Genomic DNA, 17094 nt, shown 5'->3' on the forward strand with positions numbered 1-17094 from the left:
TGTGGCTCTTCACCCCAATCCCTGTGGCCCCTCACCCCAATCCCTGTGGCACTTCACCCCAATCCCTGTGTCCCGCTCACCCCAATTCCTGTGGCCCCTCACCCCAATTCCTGTGACCCGCTCACCCCAATCCCTGTGGCCCCTCACCCCAATCCCTGTGGCTCCTCACCCCAATTCCTGTGGACCCTCACCCCAATCCCTGTGGCCCACTCACCCCAGTACCTATGGCTCTTCACCCCAATCCCCATGGCCCCTTACCCCAATTCCTGTGGCCCCTCACTCCAATCCCTGTGGCCCACTCACCCCAGTACCTGTGGCTCTTCACCCCAATCCCTGTGGCCCCTCACCCCAATCCCTGTGGCACTTCACCCCAATCCCTGTGTCCCGCTCACCCCAATTCCTGTGGCCCCTCACCCCAATTCCTGTGACCCGCTCACCCCAATCCCTGTGGCCCCTCACCCCAATCCCTGTGGCTCCTCACCCCAATCCCTGTGGCCCCTCACCCCAATTCCTGTGGCCTGCTCACCTCAATTCCTGTGGCCTGCTCACCCCAATCCTTATGGTCCCTCACCCCAATTCCTGTGGCCCCTTATCCCAATTCCTGTGGCCCCTCACCCCAATCCCTGTGGCCTGTTCAACCCAATCCCTGTGGCCCCTCAGTCTAATCCCTGTGGCCTGCTCACAATCCCTGTGGCCCCTCACCCCAATTCCTGTGGCATGCTCACCCCAATCCCTGTGGCCCCTTACCCCAATTCCTGTGGCCCCTCACTCCAATCCCTGTGGCCCACTCACCCCAATCCCTGTGGCCCCACACCCCAATCCCTGTGGCCACTCACCCCAATTCCTGTGGCCCCTCACCTCAATCCCTGTGGCCCGCTCACCCCAATCCCTGTGGCCCCTCAGCCCAATTTCTGTGGCCTGCTCACCCCAATTCCTGTGGCCCCTCACCCCAATTCCTGTGGCCTGTTCACCTCAATTCCTGTGGCCTGCTCACCCCAATCCCTGTGGCCCCTCACCCCAATCCCTGTGACCCACTCACCCCAATCTCTGTGGCATGGTCACCCCAATCCCTGTGGCTCCTTACCCCAATTCCTGTGGCCCCTCACTCCAATCCCTGTGGCCCGCTCACCCCAATCCCTGTGGCCCCTCACCCCAATTCCTGTGGCCTACTCGCCTCAATTCCTGTGGCCCGCTGACCCCAATCCCTGTGGCCCCTCAGCCCAATCTCTGTATCCCGCTCACCCCAATCCCTGCAGCCCCTCACCCCAATTCCTGTGACCGGCTCACCCCAATCCCTGTGGCCCCTCAGCCCAATTTCTGTGGCCTGCTCACCCCAATCCCTGTGGCCCCTCACCCCAATTCCTGTGGCATGCTCACCCCAATCCCTGTGGCATGGTCACCCCAATCCCTGTGGCCCCTTACCCCAATTCCTGTGGCCCCTCACTCCAATCCCTGTGGCCCCTCACCCCAATTCCTGTGACCCGCTCACCCCAATCCTTGTGGCCCCTCAGCCCAATCTCTGTGTCCCGCTAACCCCAATCCCTGTGGCCCCTCACCCCAATTCCTATGACCTGCTCACCCCAATCCCTGTGGCCACTCCGCCCAATTTCTGTGGCATGCTCACCCCAATCCCTGTGGCCCCTCACCCCAATTCCTGTGGCCCCTCACCTCAATCCCTGTGGCCCGCTCACCCCAATCCCTGTGGCCCCTCAGCCCAATTTCTGTGGCCTGCTCACCCCAATTCCTGTGGCTCCTCACCTCAATTCCTGTGGCATGCTCACCCCAATCCCTGTGGCCCCTCACCCCAATCCCTGTGGCCTGCTAACCCCAATCCCTGTTGCCCCTCACCCCAATTCCTGTGGCACGCTCACCCCAATCCCTGTGGCATGCTCACCCCAATCCCTGTGGCCCCTTACCCCAATTCTTGTGGCCCCTCACTCCAATCCCTGTGGCCCCTCACACCAATTCCTATGGTCCTCTCACCCCAATTCCTATGTCACGCTCACCCCAATCCCTGTGGCCCCTCACCCCAATTCCTGTGAACCACTCACCCCAATCCCTGTGGCCCCTCAGCCCAATCTCTGTGTCCGCTCACCCCAATCCCTGTGGCCCCTCACCCCAATTCCTATGACCCACTCACGCCAATCCCTGTGGCCCCTCAGCCCAATTTTGGTGGCCTGCTCACCCCAATTCCTGTGGCCCCTCACCCCAATTCCTGTGACCCACTCACCCCAACCCCTGTGGCCCCTCACCCCAATTCCTGTGACCCGCTCACCCCAATCCCTTTGGCCACTCAGCCCAATTTCTGTGGCCTGCTCACCCCAATTCCTGTGGCCCCTCACCCCAATTCCTGGGGCCCCTCACACCAATCCCTGTGGCCCCTCACCCCAATTCCTGTGACCCACTCACCCCAATCGCTGTGGTGACTCAGCCCAATTTCTGTGGCCTGCTCACCCCAATCCCTGTGGCCGCTCACCCCAATCCCTGTGTCCCACTCACCCCAATCCCTGTGGCCCCTCACCCCAATTCCTGTGGCCCCCTCACCGCAATCCCTGTGGCCCCTCATCCTAATTCCTGTGTCCCGCTCACCCCAATCCCTGAGGCCCCTCACCCCAATTCCTGTGACCCACTCACCCCAATCCCTGTGGTCCCTTACCCCTATCCCTGTGGCCCCTCACCCCAATCCCTGTGGTCCCTTAGCCCAATTCCTGTGGCCCCTTACCACAATCCCTGAGGCCCCTCACCCCAATTCCTGTGACCCGCTCACCCCAATCCCTGTGGCCCCTCACCCCAATGCCTGTGGTCCCTTACCCCTATTCCTGTGGCCCCTCACCCCAATCCCTGTGGTCCCTTAGCCCAATTCCTGTGGCCTGCTCATCCCAATCCCTGTGGCCCTTTACCCCATCCCTGTGGCCTGCTCACCCCAATCCCTGTGGCCTGCTCATTCCAATTCCTGTGGCCCCTTACCCCAAACCCTGTGGCCCCTTACCCCAATCCCTATGGCCCACTCACCCCAATCCCTGTGGCCCACTCACCCTAATCCCTGTGGCCCCCAATTCCTGTGGCCCCTCACCCCAATTCCTGTGGCCCCTCACCCCAATGCCTGTAGCCCCTTACCTCAATCCCTGTGGCCTGCTCACCCCAATCGCTATGGCCCCTTACCCCAATCCCTGTGGCCCGCTCACCCCAATCCCTGTGGCCCACTCACCCCAATTCCTGTGGCTCCTCACCCCAATTCCTGTGGCCCCTCACCCCAATGCCTGTAGCCCCTTACCCCAATCCCTGTGGCCTGCTCACCCCAATCGCTATGGCCCCTTACCCCAATCCCTGTGGTCCTCTCACCCCAATCCCTGTGGTCCACTCACCCCAATCCCTGTGGCCCCTCAGTCTAATCCCTGTGGTCTGCTCACAATCCCTGTGGCCCACTCACCCCAATTCCTGTGGCCCCTCACCCCAATCCCTGTGGCCCGCTCACCCCAATCCCTGTGGCCTACTCACGATCCCTGTGGCCCGCTCACAATCCCTGTGGTCTGCTCACCCCAATCCCTGTGGCCCGCTCTCGTTAACCACCCTTCAGTTCCTGCCGCCACTCACCTGTGCTCTGTGCACCATCCCAGCATCTCTCTGGCTCTGAAGCCTTTTAGAAGTAATTACTTGTGGCAAGTCCATGGGCTCAAGCTTCTAGAAGTTCAACATTTAGATCAGTCAGCATTCCTCATGCCATGAAAAGGTGAAACACAGTAAAGCAGACATTAAACTTCTCGGGTTCTCTGTTGGTCTGTTGCACTGTTGCCAATGACTTACTGAGTTAAAAGACTAAGAATAGTCTTTATAGTCTGCACTGAGGAACCATGTCCAAAGTTACCTAATGGCCAGGGCCTTGGAATATGAGTGATAAAAGAGGTACCAGAATGTTACTCTATTTTACTCATCCTTTAGCCACCCAGGTGAACTGCTCCAGACCTTAGGGCAGTGTCCTGTTTGTAGGATCTCCAAAGCAGCTCCCTCGGGTCTCCTCAGTGTCAGTCACCGTGACTATGAGACACAGTTACGAAGGAAGTGCAGTGTGCTAACAAATCTTAGTGATGTCTTTCTTTCTCCAGCAGGAGCCTGGTTCTATGGGGAGGTCATGCTGGAGACGCCATGGCTCACTGAGAGTGGGCAGCCATTCGTGTGAACAGGTCTGCCTACAGCCCTTCTTACATGATCCGTCAAAGGAAGTGAAAGAATCTGAACAGCTTCAGTTCCTAGTGAGGGAAAGGGTGTCTCAGAATGAGCCTGGGGAGGTTAGGCAGGGACCAGGTCACACAGGGCCTGAGGGGCCATTCCAAAGCTGTTGGTCCCTCAAGGGCAGTGGGAAGTCATTGAAATGTGGTGAGCAGCGGGGTGAGGTGGATATGTTTGCTTTCAGAAAAATGATCACTCTGCTGCAGTGTAGGAACCATATTAGCAAGAAGCAATTATGGATGTGGGGCAATCGGTTAGGACAAAGATGATGGAGTGAGATTGAGGAAGGGAAATTGATGGACTCTACAAATGTCTGAACCTGACCAGATAAGGTTTGTATGGTTGGTAAGAGGACATGGAGTGTCCAAATGACCAAATGACACCCCATCCAAGAGATGATGGTTTTTCATTCCTTGGAATGGGGAGTCCTAGGGGAAGACGTGGTTTAGTGGCACATAGAAAAATATCGAATTTCGTTTGGAGCAGGTTGACTTTGAGAAACCTTTGGGACATGCCAGGGTAGATGTTGAGTAGACAATTAGTCATATAGGCATGGGGCTTAGAGGGGCAGTCTGTGCTGGGTCATGCATGCATGGGGCTCAGAGAGGCAGTCTGTGCTGGGCCATGCAGGCACAGGGCTTGGAGGGGCAGTCTGTGCTGGAGATGTTTGGGAATCATCCCTCGGTATCCCTATAGATTATAGGCAAGGTCAAGAAAGAAGATTAATAGTAGTAAGAGAAGTTGCTTGTTCCCTGGCTCTCAGCTGTACAGGACGTGAAGATGCAGGCGGAGGGGGCCACTGGCATGGGAGGCAGTGGGGGGGGACGCTGTCACAGGGGGGGCACTGGCATGGAAGATGGGGGTGGGGGTACTGGACCAGGAGGTTGGGGGTGGGGGCACTGGCCCGGGAGGCAGGGACGTGGGGGCGACACTAGCATTGGAGGAGCAGCTGTTGCAGCCAGCAAGAAAAAGACTAGAAAGAAAGGGAAGGGAGACTGAGGGGGAGGGGACCCTCCAGACACCTCTGGGAGGAAGAATCAGCTGTGACTGAAGGGGATTCCGAGGTGGGAGAGATGGAGAAAGTGTTTGTCCATCCTCTGAACTAGGATTTGGTTTTGATTTTGCCCATAGGACTTTGTAGCCATTGCTACCTATCATGCCCAAAGTTTTAAATATGTCATCTCATTCGATCCTTATGTGAGCCCTGTAGTCATGATTCCCTGTTTCAGAGAGCCCAATGGCTTGTCCAAAACTGCACAGCTAGAAAGTGTCACCTCCAGGATTCAAGCTCTGGTTTGTCCAGTTCCAAATCCCATGCTCTTTTCCCCACTATTTATTCCCCAAAATGGTTTATCATCAAAATCTCCTGGAATTAAAAAAAAAAATTCTGGGGAATTCACTGGAGATTGAGGTTCAGCAGGTTTGGGTTATGTCCTGGGGATAGATAGTTTGCACAAGTCTCCCAGGGACTCTGAGGAATTCTTTTTAGGTTGGAGTCCATTAACTGCCACAGCGTCGCAAGTAAGTAAAGGAACTACATTAAAACAGACTAACAGAAACTGAGCCTGACAAAACCAAGATTTTTTTAGCTATTTAAAATCATCTAGCCATAATTTCTTAGGCTAGGTTGTTTTCATTTTGATAATCTGAAAATATAATTAATCACAGACCCCTGTCTTCTGTCCTTAGGCTATTTAAATACTGTTCTTACAAGGGTGAGGTGGTAGCTATCTTTAAGGACAGGCAATTGCTTTCTCTTCAGGCTTTTGAAAAGAACTGAAAGAATCACATTATTCCTTCACAAAAGCCACTAGATGGCAGCAACCCACACTGCAAACCTGATCTTGCTGTTAAATCATTTGTACTTGGTCTGAGAAGCACTGCAGAAAAACTGTTGGGAAAATTTGTCTTCAGCTAAATAAACTAAATGAAGTTGCCTCTGAATTCTGGGTTCATATGCATGTTCCTTTTCGCTGCTTGGGAGGGAAGATGCCTCATTTCATCTTCAGAGAGAACATAGGCCAAGGATTTATTAGAGGATCCACAGAATGAGCCCAGTTTTTCATTTCATAATATTAAAAAATGTGTTCTGTAAAGACTTTGGATTATTTGACTTCTCAAACAAAACAAATGGTAAAAATAGTCAGTTGACGTGTCTTCTGACTAAACCAGCCACAGACCGTAAGTTACTGAACTTGGTGACAAACTCTGACCTGAGGTGGTTATTTCTGTTTGCCAGCAAGAAGAAAAAGGTGGGCCAGAGCAACTCAACAAAACAGTAACATTTATCTGGCACCATGGCTTAAAATGGTGTCTTTTAAGGTTCTGAGAAGCAGGGAAAGGTGTCCAGGACTGTCCTGGAGTGAGAAATTACACAGCCAAGGGATTATTGATAAGGCATTGTAAGGAGTTCATATTTTCAGTCATATTCTTTGCTCCAAAGATATGGTCAGGATTTAATATAAAGTAAACATCTCCAGAAAACAGAACAGAACTGAAAATATTTGAGGGAAGCTGATTCATGAGGCACTTAGGGCTCCTGATGGCTAGAAGTTATTACTGCTAGTTAAAGGGGTCCTAAAAATGCTCCACATGGGAGACTAGAGCCAGGCTCATAGCTTGAAGTCAGGGGCTGAGTTGTTTTCCACCCCTCTGCCCAGTAGAAAAGAGATGCATTCAAATGTGACCTTAATAATATGTTATTATTAATAAGCATTATAAGAAAGCTGAGTATAAAGAAGATAAGACTTTATAACAAAGAATTAAAAAATGCAGGTAAGTGGATAATTTCCTGGGAAGATACATATTAGTAAGAAGAAATAAGACACCTAAATTAACTAACAACCATAAAAAATTTTAGTTAGCAGGAAAATTTCTCACTGTCCTCAAAAGTCCAAACAGCCAAAAATATTTTTACCAAACTGTTGAGAAACAGATAAGACCTGTGTTACTGTGAAAAGAGGGAAAGGTAATCAAAATTCACACAACCTTGGTGGCAAAACTGGAAAAAACAGTATAGGAAAGTTACAGCTACTTATTAAAATAGATACAAAAAGCCTTAGCAAACTAAATTCAGCAATGTATTTATGTTCTTATCTCATGACCAAGTACGATTTACCCCAGGAATGCAGATATCAACATCATAAAATCTATTAGTGTAATACATTGTTTCAACTGGTTAAAAAGAAAATCTATGTGATTCTTTTAATGGATGAAGAAAAAAAGCAATAAAATTTACCACTCAGCCTGGAGAAAAACTCTTAGCCCCAAGGAATGAAGGGAGTGTCTACATAGAGGCCTGTGTGAGTGTCTTCGGTTTGTTTCTCCAGATCAACTTGCCACATTTTCCTAGCCTGCTCACTGCCTGTGAAGACTACGCAGCTTTTCTACCGAGAAGCCCTGGCAGGAAGAAAGATAATGAAGTCAGGGTATTTGTTTGTCTACATGCCTGCAAAGTCATATCTGGATAGCTGTGTCCATTTGAAGGTCACTGCTCCTCTCAAAGCAGCTTCCTCTACCACGCTCTCTGCTGAGTTCCAGAAATTTCTCCCTTTCCTAGTTCCTTGAGTGAGAGGTGGTTTACTAGCAGTTATTGCAGTATCTGTTGAGGTTTCCCTAATTCAAACCTCTGTAAATAGTTAACTCGTAAAGAAAACTTCCTTAAATGATTGTATAATTTGAGTGTATAATTTGTGTCCGTTGCCTTTTGAGACTCTGACTGGTACCAACATCTACCCAAATCCTATTGCAAACATTGTACTGACTTGAGCACCAGTCCACCTACTGTTATAAGACAAGGATGATCATTACCATTGCTTGTCTTCAACATTGTAAGGGAAGTTCTAGCCGATGCAAAAGCTAAGAAAACAAGTGCAAGGAACAAGAATTGGGAAGAAAGAGAAAAAAAATTATTCTCATTTATAGAAGCTATTGTCTACATAGCACATTTAGAAGAGTCTACAGATAATTAGAATTACCAAGGTATTTCAATAAAAGTGTAGAACAAAAAATTCAGTATACAAAAATTAATAGTTTTCTTTTTAATCTGTAATAATCATTTGGAAAATTAAATGAGAAAAAACTCATTCAAAATAGGGAGAAAAAAACACTAAGGTATTTTGGTCGTCAGTTTTATGTGCCATTTTGGCTAGGCTACAGTCTTGAGTTATTTTTTATTTATTTTTATTTTTTTATTGAGACAGAGTCTTACTTTGTCAGCCTTAGTAGAGTGCCGTAGTGTCATAGCTCACAGCAACCTCCAACTCTGGGGCTTAAGCAATTCTCTTGCCTCAGCCTCCCTACTAGCTAGGACTACAGGCACCTGCCACAATACCTGGCTGCTGTTGTTGTTGTTGTTGTTGTTTAGCAGGTCCAGGCTGGGTTCGAATCCACCAGCCCTGGAGTATGTGACCAGCACCCTAACCACTGAACATGGGCACCCTGCCAGTCTTGAGTTATTCAAAGACTAATATGGGTATTGCTGTGGAATGATTTTGCTGAATTTAAGTAAGGAAGATTGTTTTACATATTCTAGGTGGGTCTGATTCAATCAGTTGAAATGTCTTAAGAGCAAAGCTGAAGCTACCTTTAAAAAGAAGAAATTTTGCCTGTGGACACAGCCCAATCCCCCAGCCTGCCCTTTATCAGTCCTGGCCTGTGGATTTTGGACATGCCTTGCCAGCCTCCACCATTATGCAAGCTGATTCCTTGCAATGTCTCTTGTCTAATACCTAAAGCAACATAATGAAACTGTTTCAAGTCAGAACCACCCTCCTTGTCTACCAGTAGATTTATACTTGTATTTCTCTCTTCTCCAATTTGTTCATTCACTTAATATTCAACACATACTTATTGATCACCTGTTACATGCCAAGCATTGTTGTAGACACTCAGATACACAGGTGAACACACACACAAATCCCGCCCCCCCATGGGATGGTGAAGAAAGTGCACAGTGGACATAATGGATATGTGTTTGGTATGGTAGGTGGAAGTCAGCCTTCTGGGGAAAAGAAAAGATGGTGGTGGGCCTGGGGCATCATGAGTGCTGCATGAAAGTCACCATCCTCAGGAGGTTGCTCGGAGTAGGCCTTAGAGGGACAGTGGGATTTGAAGAGCTCTTCCGAGATAAGGGGGCTATCCAAGGGGCTAGACTGAGATGGTTTGATGAGTAAGTGACCAGCTAAGGGGACAGTGCTGATCAACTCTCCAGCACAGGCCTAGGCACACTGGATCCAGTTCCCAGGCAAAGAATCAGATCCTCTCAGCACCAGGCTATAGAACGCCAGTCCATGACTCAAGGAGTGGGTGCTCAGGAAGTGGAGAGTGCCAAATATGTGGCTAAGTTATTAGGGTGCAATTAGGTTTGGTTTAATAATTAAAAATACTTTTAGAATTTTGTTAGGCTATTAATTAACATGTCATGAGGACCCAGCATGCATTATTCTCTCAAAAACCCATTTGTAGTGAAAAATGTACTGAGCCCCCGATGCAAAGATAATTATAGTTGATCTCTTTGGGAATATCTGCCAAGTTCCTAGTGGTTTCCCTCTTCTCTGGGAGCCAACTGCACAATCAACAGGGTGACACTGCCCACATATTTATTCCATCAGCATATCCTTTGGCCATAGCTCATTGGAACAAAACTGAAATCATGAGCAAAGCTGAGCCAATGAGATCTTTCCTCCCAGGAATTTGGAACTGGAGCCAAGAGGGTAAGACTAATCTGTCCATTTGACTGAACTGTAAGATGCAAGCTCAGGGTAGCCAGATGCCACCTGAGGAGCACAGAGAGCTGAGAGGCTGGAGCAGACACTTAAGAGTGTTCTTCTGCCTTCTAGATTCTGAGGCACAATTCTTCCTGGAAGTCCAGGTGTCTTCCTGCTTTTGGGTTCAATAAAAATTCCTATATACTTCATAATTAATTGTATTGGTTATTTTGGCTGGTGAATTGGATTTCTAATACAGTGATGTCACAGGCCCACAAAAGAAAGAAAATGCCTTTGAGTGTTTTTCTTCCTCCAGGGGGTTGAATGATCTCATTTTGCATTTACGCATTTATTTCACTCATAAACATTTGTGGGGTACAGATTAAGTGTTAGTGGTGGACGATAGAAGACTAAATAAAACTTGATCTTCGCACTCAGATAATTCACTTGTCTTGATTCTACATTTCTTTTTTTTATTATTTGGGATTCATTGAGGGTATAAAGAATTAGGTTAGACTGATTGCATTTGTTAGATAAAGTCCCTCTTATACTTGTGTCCTGTCCCTGAAAGGTGTGCCATACAAGGTGACCCCCCATCCCCTCCCTCCCTATCTACATTTTGTTAGATAGCCCTTCTCCCCTCTCCCTGCTCCCTCGTCCCCTCCACCCCCACCCTTGGTATCAGCTCATCTACTGCCTTCACACTGGAATTGAGTACACCCGTGATTCTACATTCTTAAGGTGGTGTTTGGGGTGGGTTGGGGTGTAGTTTTTTACTCTGAAATACAAGAGTTTGCTTTTTGAGCTTGATTGACTGAGAGAATCAAAGCCTAAGCTTATTTATCTAGGGTTGATGGAATAAAAAGTTCTTTGTGAACTATAGAGTACTATACAAATATTTTTCACTGGTTATAGTAATACCTTATATTTGAGTTAATCAGCTTAGAGGTTTTAAACAAACAAGCATTAAACACTTCTTGGAAATGAAGCATTTGATTTAGGAACAAAACAAGTTTTAAAATTGTCCATTTAGCTAGATATATACTTAAAAAAATTAAAATTATATCTGTCTTATATTTACCCTTAGATTCCCTTAAAGGGAATTTTTGATGTTTCTCATATTTTGGGAAAATATGCTCTTTGGGGCCCAAAGGATATAATCACCTCAAATAATGATTATGAGCTTCTACATAAGACAGGTAAATAAAAACCAACTAAAACAGAAATAATCCCCAACAAATGAGCTCCAATATCCCTGGGATTGGTCCAGGCATCTAGGTAAATAGTGTAGCAGGTAGGATTTGGTTTCAATTCCCTTTTTCAAATGTCAGAGACAGATACTGCTCTCAGGAGGGCCTAAACCCTCCTTTAACTCATGCTCATTTTCAATGGCCCACTCCCATCTCCTCCCCTTTCTAGGGTGAAAATTCTTAGAATTTATAGCTTCCTAGAGGAAACTCATTAAATGCAGTTAAAGCTTTTGCCTTGCTACCTGGAAATCCAGTGTCCCCTGTTACAATGACTGGTTAACACAGAACAAAAAAAGTTAAGGATGAAAGGACTAGCAGAGATCACTTCTGTGGATGGTTAAGGTACAGACTTTGGAGACCTGGCTGGTATCTGGGGCCTGTGTGTCTCTGGGCAAGTTACTTTACTCTCTGAACCACATGTATAATAAAACAGAGATAATACTGCCTTTCTCACAGGGGGCTAAGGGGATTAAATGAATGACATAGATCAAGTTGCCTACTATAGTGTCTGACTTGTAATAGGTGGTACTTAAACACTAGTAGTAGTTATTGTTGTTATTTATTACAAGTGATTTTCCCATGTCCCCTGACCAGTCAGTGCTATATTCTTGTCGTCTGAGTTCCCTCTTGCCCATGTCCTAGGTACCATACTTGCTTCTTTTGGTGGTGCGTCTTAAAGTTAAATTATTACTAAAAGAAACCCTAAAGTAGTATAATCTTTGCAACTGACAACATTATCTTCAACAACATTCTCATTAACAGCTTGGTCATTATCAATATTCCTCTTTTATGATTCTAGTTTAAAAAAGGCGTGTTACCGTTACATCCAAGAAATTCCTTTTATGAAGCCTTTTAAATTCCTCTTACTTGAAGTCTTTGGGGTGGATGCCTCTTAATAATACTTGTTTCTCCTTGTTCCAGTGGGATGTCAAAATACATGGTTCTGGATGCTTCAAGGATTGGGGGAGAAATAGAGATAAACTACTAAATGCAATTTGCCACTAAGTTAGTTGATTGTTAGTTATTGATGTCGTTAACATGATTTTTGTACTTTTTTAGTTATCACTTTATGTCTAACCAGTGGGTTGAATGTGGGGAGGAAACACAAGAAGCAGGGCCCTGGGTTAATGCAAATGGTTAATGCAGATAATGTTATTTTAGCCTCCTCCTCAAGCTCATATCCAGAAGAAGAGCTGCAAAATAAACATTGTGTTGAAAAATGACAAATGTTACTCAAGCAGGATTTGGCCTGGAAAGTAGAAATCTATTGATTTGTTTTAATTCCATGAAATCTCCTCCGCCCAAATATAGGAAATCAGAAAAAAATAACTTTTAAGAAATGAAAATAAATTACCATCTCAGATGAAATAGATCCTAGGTAGATGGCTAGGTGATCAGACAAAAGGAGGTGATAAAGAAATGGAGGGGCGTGGGACAGCAGTGCAGAACCTGTGATGACAGTCAGTCTCCCCAGCAGAGAAAGCATTTCCGCAACAGACTGCTATTATACAACATACCTGTGTTCTTTTCTGAGGAAACAAGCCAGGGATAGAGTTAAGCTTCTATCAGGAACCAGAGAGGATCTCTGGATTCATTATGCTTTTTAGCTTGATTATCCTGGGCTCTTGGAATTGCCTCCATGAAGAATCATGAATGAAGTTCTTGTCCTTTGCATTTAATCTGGACACAGTCTGATTTCCAGATTGCTGCTTAGACTATGCTACAGTCCCACTTTGCATTTTAAATGGAAAAATCCCTGGGTAATTATGTGTCCTTAAGACATTTAAACGGCCACTTGAAGGACTTTGTTCTCTCCAACTTTCAGCGGATGGAAATTGCATCCCTATTTCCCTTCAAAAGGTGCATATTGAGCAGGGCAGAAGCAGCAACAGCAAAAAACATTGGACTTTAAAATGTGAATATTGTGTCAGTAAATGTTTTCTCAGAAGTCTGACTAGTCCTATTTTTATATGATTTGAGTGATACTGCTCATTATTTAATTAGTTTCTCTCAAAATGGCATAGGCTGTTATTAGGCATTTATTTTTACCCCTGATGATGGGTGAAGAAAATTCGTGAAGTTACTTCCCCAAGACCAAATGATTTGGTCTTTGTGGAGCTGTGATTGGAATGCTCGCCGTGCCTGGTTATTTATTTTTAACATGATTCTGTCTTTTGAAACATAAGCACATTTTCCAGTTGGGACTTCAAAACACTAGAATCAACTTTTATAATTCATTTACAAAAATCTTAAAAGTCTGGATAGGGAGTTTGGATAAAAAAAGGGATTCCTCAATGAAACTAAGAGGAAAATTCCCACTCACATGCTTAAAACTTGGAGACCACAAAGGACAGGAGAATAGCCATATAGAAACAATCAAAGTTGGTCAATCCCTCTAGATGGGAGCCATGAAAATCAGCCCCGGGGAGGATTTCTAGGCACCAAGAGGGAATATACAGCTTTCTGCCCAACTTGTCCACTAAGGGAAACTTATTTGTGTCATTGATTCAGAGTATGAAGAAAGGAGAAAATGACACACGTTAAACACATGCAAAACCTTCCTAACAGATATTTCTCTTTCCAAGTTAGAATGTCTGTTTAATTATCATTGCAGTGGTCATAACACATTTTACATGTCTTATGAAATATTCTAGGATAATTTATAGCCACTTTAGGTTCAGAGCTTCCAATCACAATGGGAAAGAACTCTCTTAGTCCAGCAGATGACCCTGAAGAATGCAGAGTTGGGGAAAGAGTGATTCATCCAATCATCTGTACTGCAACAAAGCAATTCTGTTTAAGATGATTTCAAAATCCATGTTAGAATGAATTCTCTGCTAAAGTGCTGCTCTCAAAACCACAAAGCCTGATGCATTAAACTGTACCAGAGAGAATGATTTAAATTTAAAATCTAACTGAAATATATGATTGTTATCATTTATCACATCCTTATCCATATAATTTTAACGGTCTGGCAAAATAAGCATTGAAAGCAGTATATAAACTATGCCGAAACAAAATGATTTTTCCTTGTCACATGGAACGGTGCAAAACCCTTTATGAAATAGTTCACACATCTATTCTAATGTGCCCAGAATATTTTCAATTAACAAACACTCAATCCCATTGAATGATATTCCTTTACATTTCAGTAATTTTGAAACTTTCTGAGATTATGGAGACAGTCAGGCAAATCACCAGCCCTCCTCCACCCAGACACCCTCCTCCACTGGGTCTTACCTTTACCTGCAAAGTATCTTCCATACCGGGTTTCTCGCAGAGGCGGCAGCCGCCCTTCCAAAGCTTTACTCTGGTCCTGTGGCCTTGCCAACAAGGGTGAACTCTTTCCTTGCAGAGTCTGATTGAGTGTGAAGTCCACGGGGCCGACCACGGGAGTCTCTTCCTCCTTGCTTTGCAAAGGTGCTACTTTGGTCACCCTAGGGCGAGCCTTGGAGTAGCTCAGGCCCATTTCCTATGAGGACATACAGAGGAAGACCACGAGGAAGTAGTGTGGGGGACTTTCACGAAGCTTGTTCTAACCAAGGTATTTCAGAAGTTGGCCCCAGCTCTGCAGAGCAGACATCTCCTTCAGGACGTCTTTCTAGCTCTATTTCATTACAAAGTGGCCTCTCTGGCCACCTCCCGGGAGGCTGGTTTCCATGGAGACCTCCCTTCAGCTCCTACTTTGCCATTTCAGACCCAAAGAATTCAGTTAAACATTGACTTGATTATGCAACTTTATGAAAAACTCAGTGGTAGGAATGGAGAACCCGCTATTGATCATTAAACACTAATCCTGGGAAGGCCCTTGACAGAGTCATAGAGCAGGGGCTCAGAGAAGTCTGACTCTTGACTCTTTCATTGCAAGAAACTTTGTAGGAACTAATACCTGTGGATAGCTAAGTCAGCTTTGTAAATGAGGGGATGCATGCTAACCCTGAAGTCTTGTTAATATTTAATTTGTATAAAGAATTTACCTTCCAAATAGGAAAGGAAACAGTAGAGCACTGAAGCATCATTTTTTTTTTTTTTGTCAATAACTTGAGCTGCCTTAGGAGATGGATATGTTGCAGGAGGCCAGGAAGACAACAGGAACTCTTTTCTGGGAATGAGAGGACAAACGTTTTGAATACATGGTCTAAATAAACTTAGAGTTTTCAAATGTAGCTTAAGCTTATTTATTATGTTTTTAAAAAGTGGGAAAGAAGAGGCGGCACCTGTGGCTCAAAGGAGTAGGGCACCGGCCCCATACGCTGGAGGTGGTGGGTTCAAACCCGGCCCTGGCCAAAAACTACAAAAAAAGAGGTGGGAAAGAAGACTGGAGGGAAATGTGCTGGCATGGTGAGTAGTGATTTCTAAATATTGGGTTATGGGTGATTTTTGTTTTATTCTTTATACTTAGAAATAGGATTCACTCTCAGGTTTTAATTGTTCATGACCAGAGATTATATTTTTACCACATTCTCATAAAGAAATTCAAAGAAATTCATTTTTCATTTTTGCAGAATCCACTTGTGAAGGGGCTAACATGGTATTTGGAAAGTCTTGCTTGCCAATAGCATTCATCTAAAACAATGTCTTTGTTTAGTTTTTTCCTACTTACTATCTTTGCTTATTATACATAATTTTCTCTGCAGCAGAGAGACTTATAAGAAGGACTCATGTTAACAGTATAGACTCGCAGGTGTCCTCAAACTTTTTAAACAGGGGGCCAATTCACTGTCCCTCAGACCGTTGGAAGGCTGGACTATAGTTTAAAAAAAAAACTATGAACAAATTTCTATGCACACTACACATATATTATTTTGAAGTAAAAAAACAAAATGGGAACAAATATCACACTGCCTCATGTGGCCCACAGGCTGCAGTTTGAGGACCCCTGGAGAGTCACTTAATTATAAAGGTAAAAGTACTTCAATAGTACCTAGTTGGATTTATTTTTGTTTTTTTCTCTATTTTCTTTTAAAAATATTTTTGTCTTTGCTCACCATTGCTCTTACCAAAGTCAGATTTATTCTTGAATACAATCAATTTAAGTATTTCTAAGGGCAGTAAACTAACAAATGAACTGGAAATTATACTGAAAACCATGAACTTTGTGGTTCTGGATCAGTGAGAAGGATTCAGCTCTTATTGTTTTGGTATTATTTGATTTTGAAAAATTATATCTGTGGAGAACATTGGTTAGTTGTTGAAGAAATAATGAAAGAAACAAAGATACATTTCTGTGCTTGCTTCTCATTCCTAGCCACTGTCAGGCTTTGTGATCTACATGGATTACTCAGTTTCCTAATCTGTGAAATGGGGTTAGTAATAATACCTCACAAGGAATGAATCTACTGACTCCATTTACAGCTCTCAGAATAATGCTCAGCTGCTGTGAGTCAGTGGACATAGGCCAGCTATCTTCCCTCCTGAGGTGGGAGATGCTATATGTCTACCCGTACATAGGATGGTCCTTGGTGGGAATCCACTAACAGAGAGATATTCCTGCCTAATGGAGATTACACCTAAGTATAGAAAAGACCAATAGGAAAAGGATGAACTGTGTCTATTTAACTGGGAGAACAGTAGCGCTTAGATTTCACAAAATCTTCATAAGCTTAAAGGATTTTATTAAAATGATGATGAAAAATGTCAGGAGAAGAAGGAGAATTTAATCTCACCTATATAGTTAGGTAAAAGATATCATTTCTTAATTACTAGAGTTGTACACCAGTAGAAAGCCCTTACCCACCAAAACCTCGACCACTCCCTAAACTCTTTGTGATAATCACTCTGTAGTTCAAGAACAACAATGAACACACATTATTGTGTGTAAAAATGATAAATATGCTGTTCTTTTTAATAAGTGGAATTTGCAAACATGAAATGAGAATATTAATTTATAAATCTCTCAAGATGAAGCT

General features: G+C 44.9%; 1 protein-coding gene across 2 annotated transcripts in view; it reads right to left on the bottom strand.

Moving 5' to 3' along the window:
- Positions 1-15507, bottom strand: part of CCDC198 (coiled-coil domain containing 198) — a 28701-nt gene extending 13194 nt beyond the window's left edge. Inside the window, exons 1-4 of one of the 2 annotated variants that reach the window (XM_053603154.1) lie at positions 15163-15507; positions 14432-14657; positions 12053-12135; positions 3595-3681 (exon numbers count right to left, since the gene is read on the bottom strand). In XM_053603154.1, coding sequence (XP_053459129.1) covers positions 3595-3681; positions 12053-12135; positions 14432-14657; positions 15163-15204 — 438 coding nt within the window. In that variant the 5' untranslated portion in view covers positions 15205-15507. Of the gene's footprint in view, positions 1-3594; positions 3682-12052; positions 12136-14425; positions 14658-15162 lie in introns of both variants that reach the window. The other variant, XM_053603153.1, reaches the window with a different exon arrangement.
- Positions 15508-17094: the final 1587 nt, after the last annotated feature.

Source organism: Nycticebus coucang, chromosome 9 (assembly GCF_027406575.1).
Source record: "Nycticebus coucang isolate mNycCou1 chromosome 9, mNycCou1.pri, whole genome shotgun sequence".
Taxonomy (NCBI): Eukaryota; Metazoa; Chordata; class Mammalia; order Primates; family Lorisidae; genus Nycticebus; species Nycticebus coucang.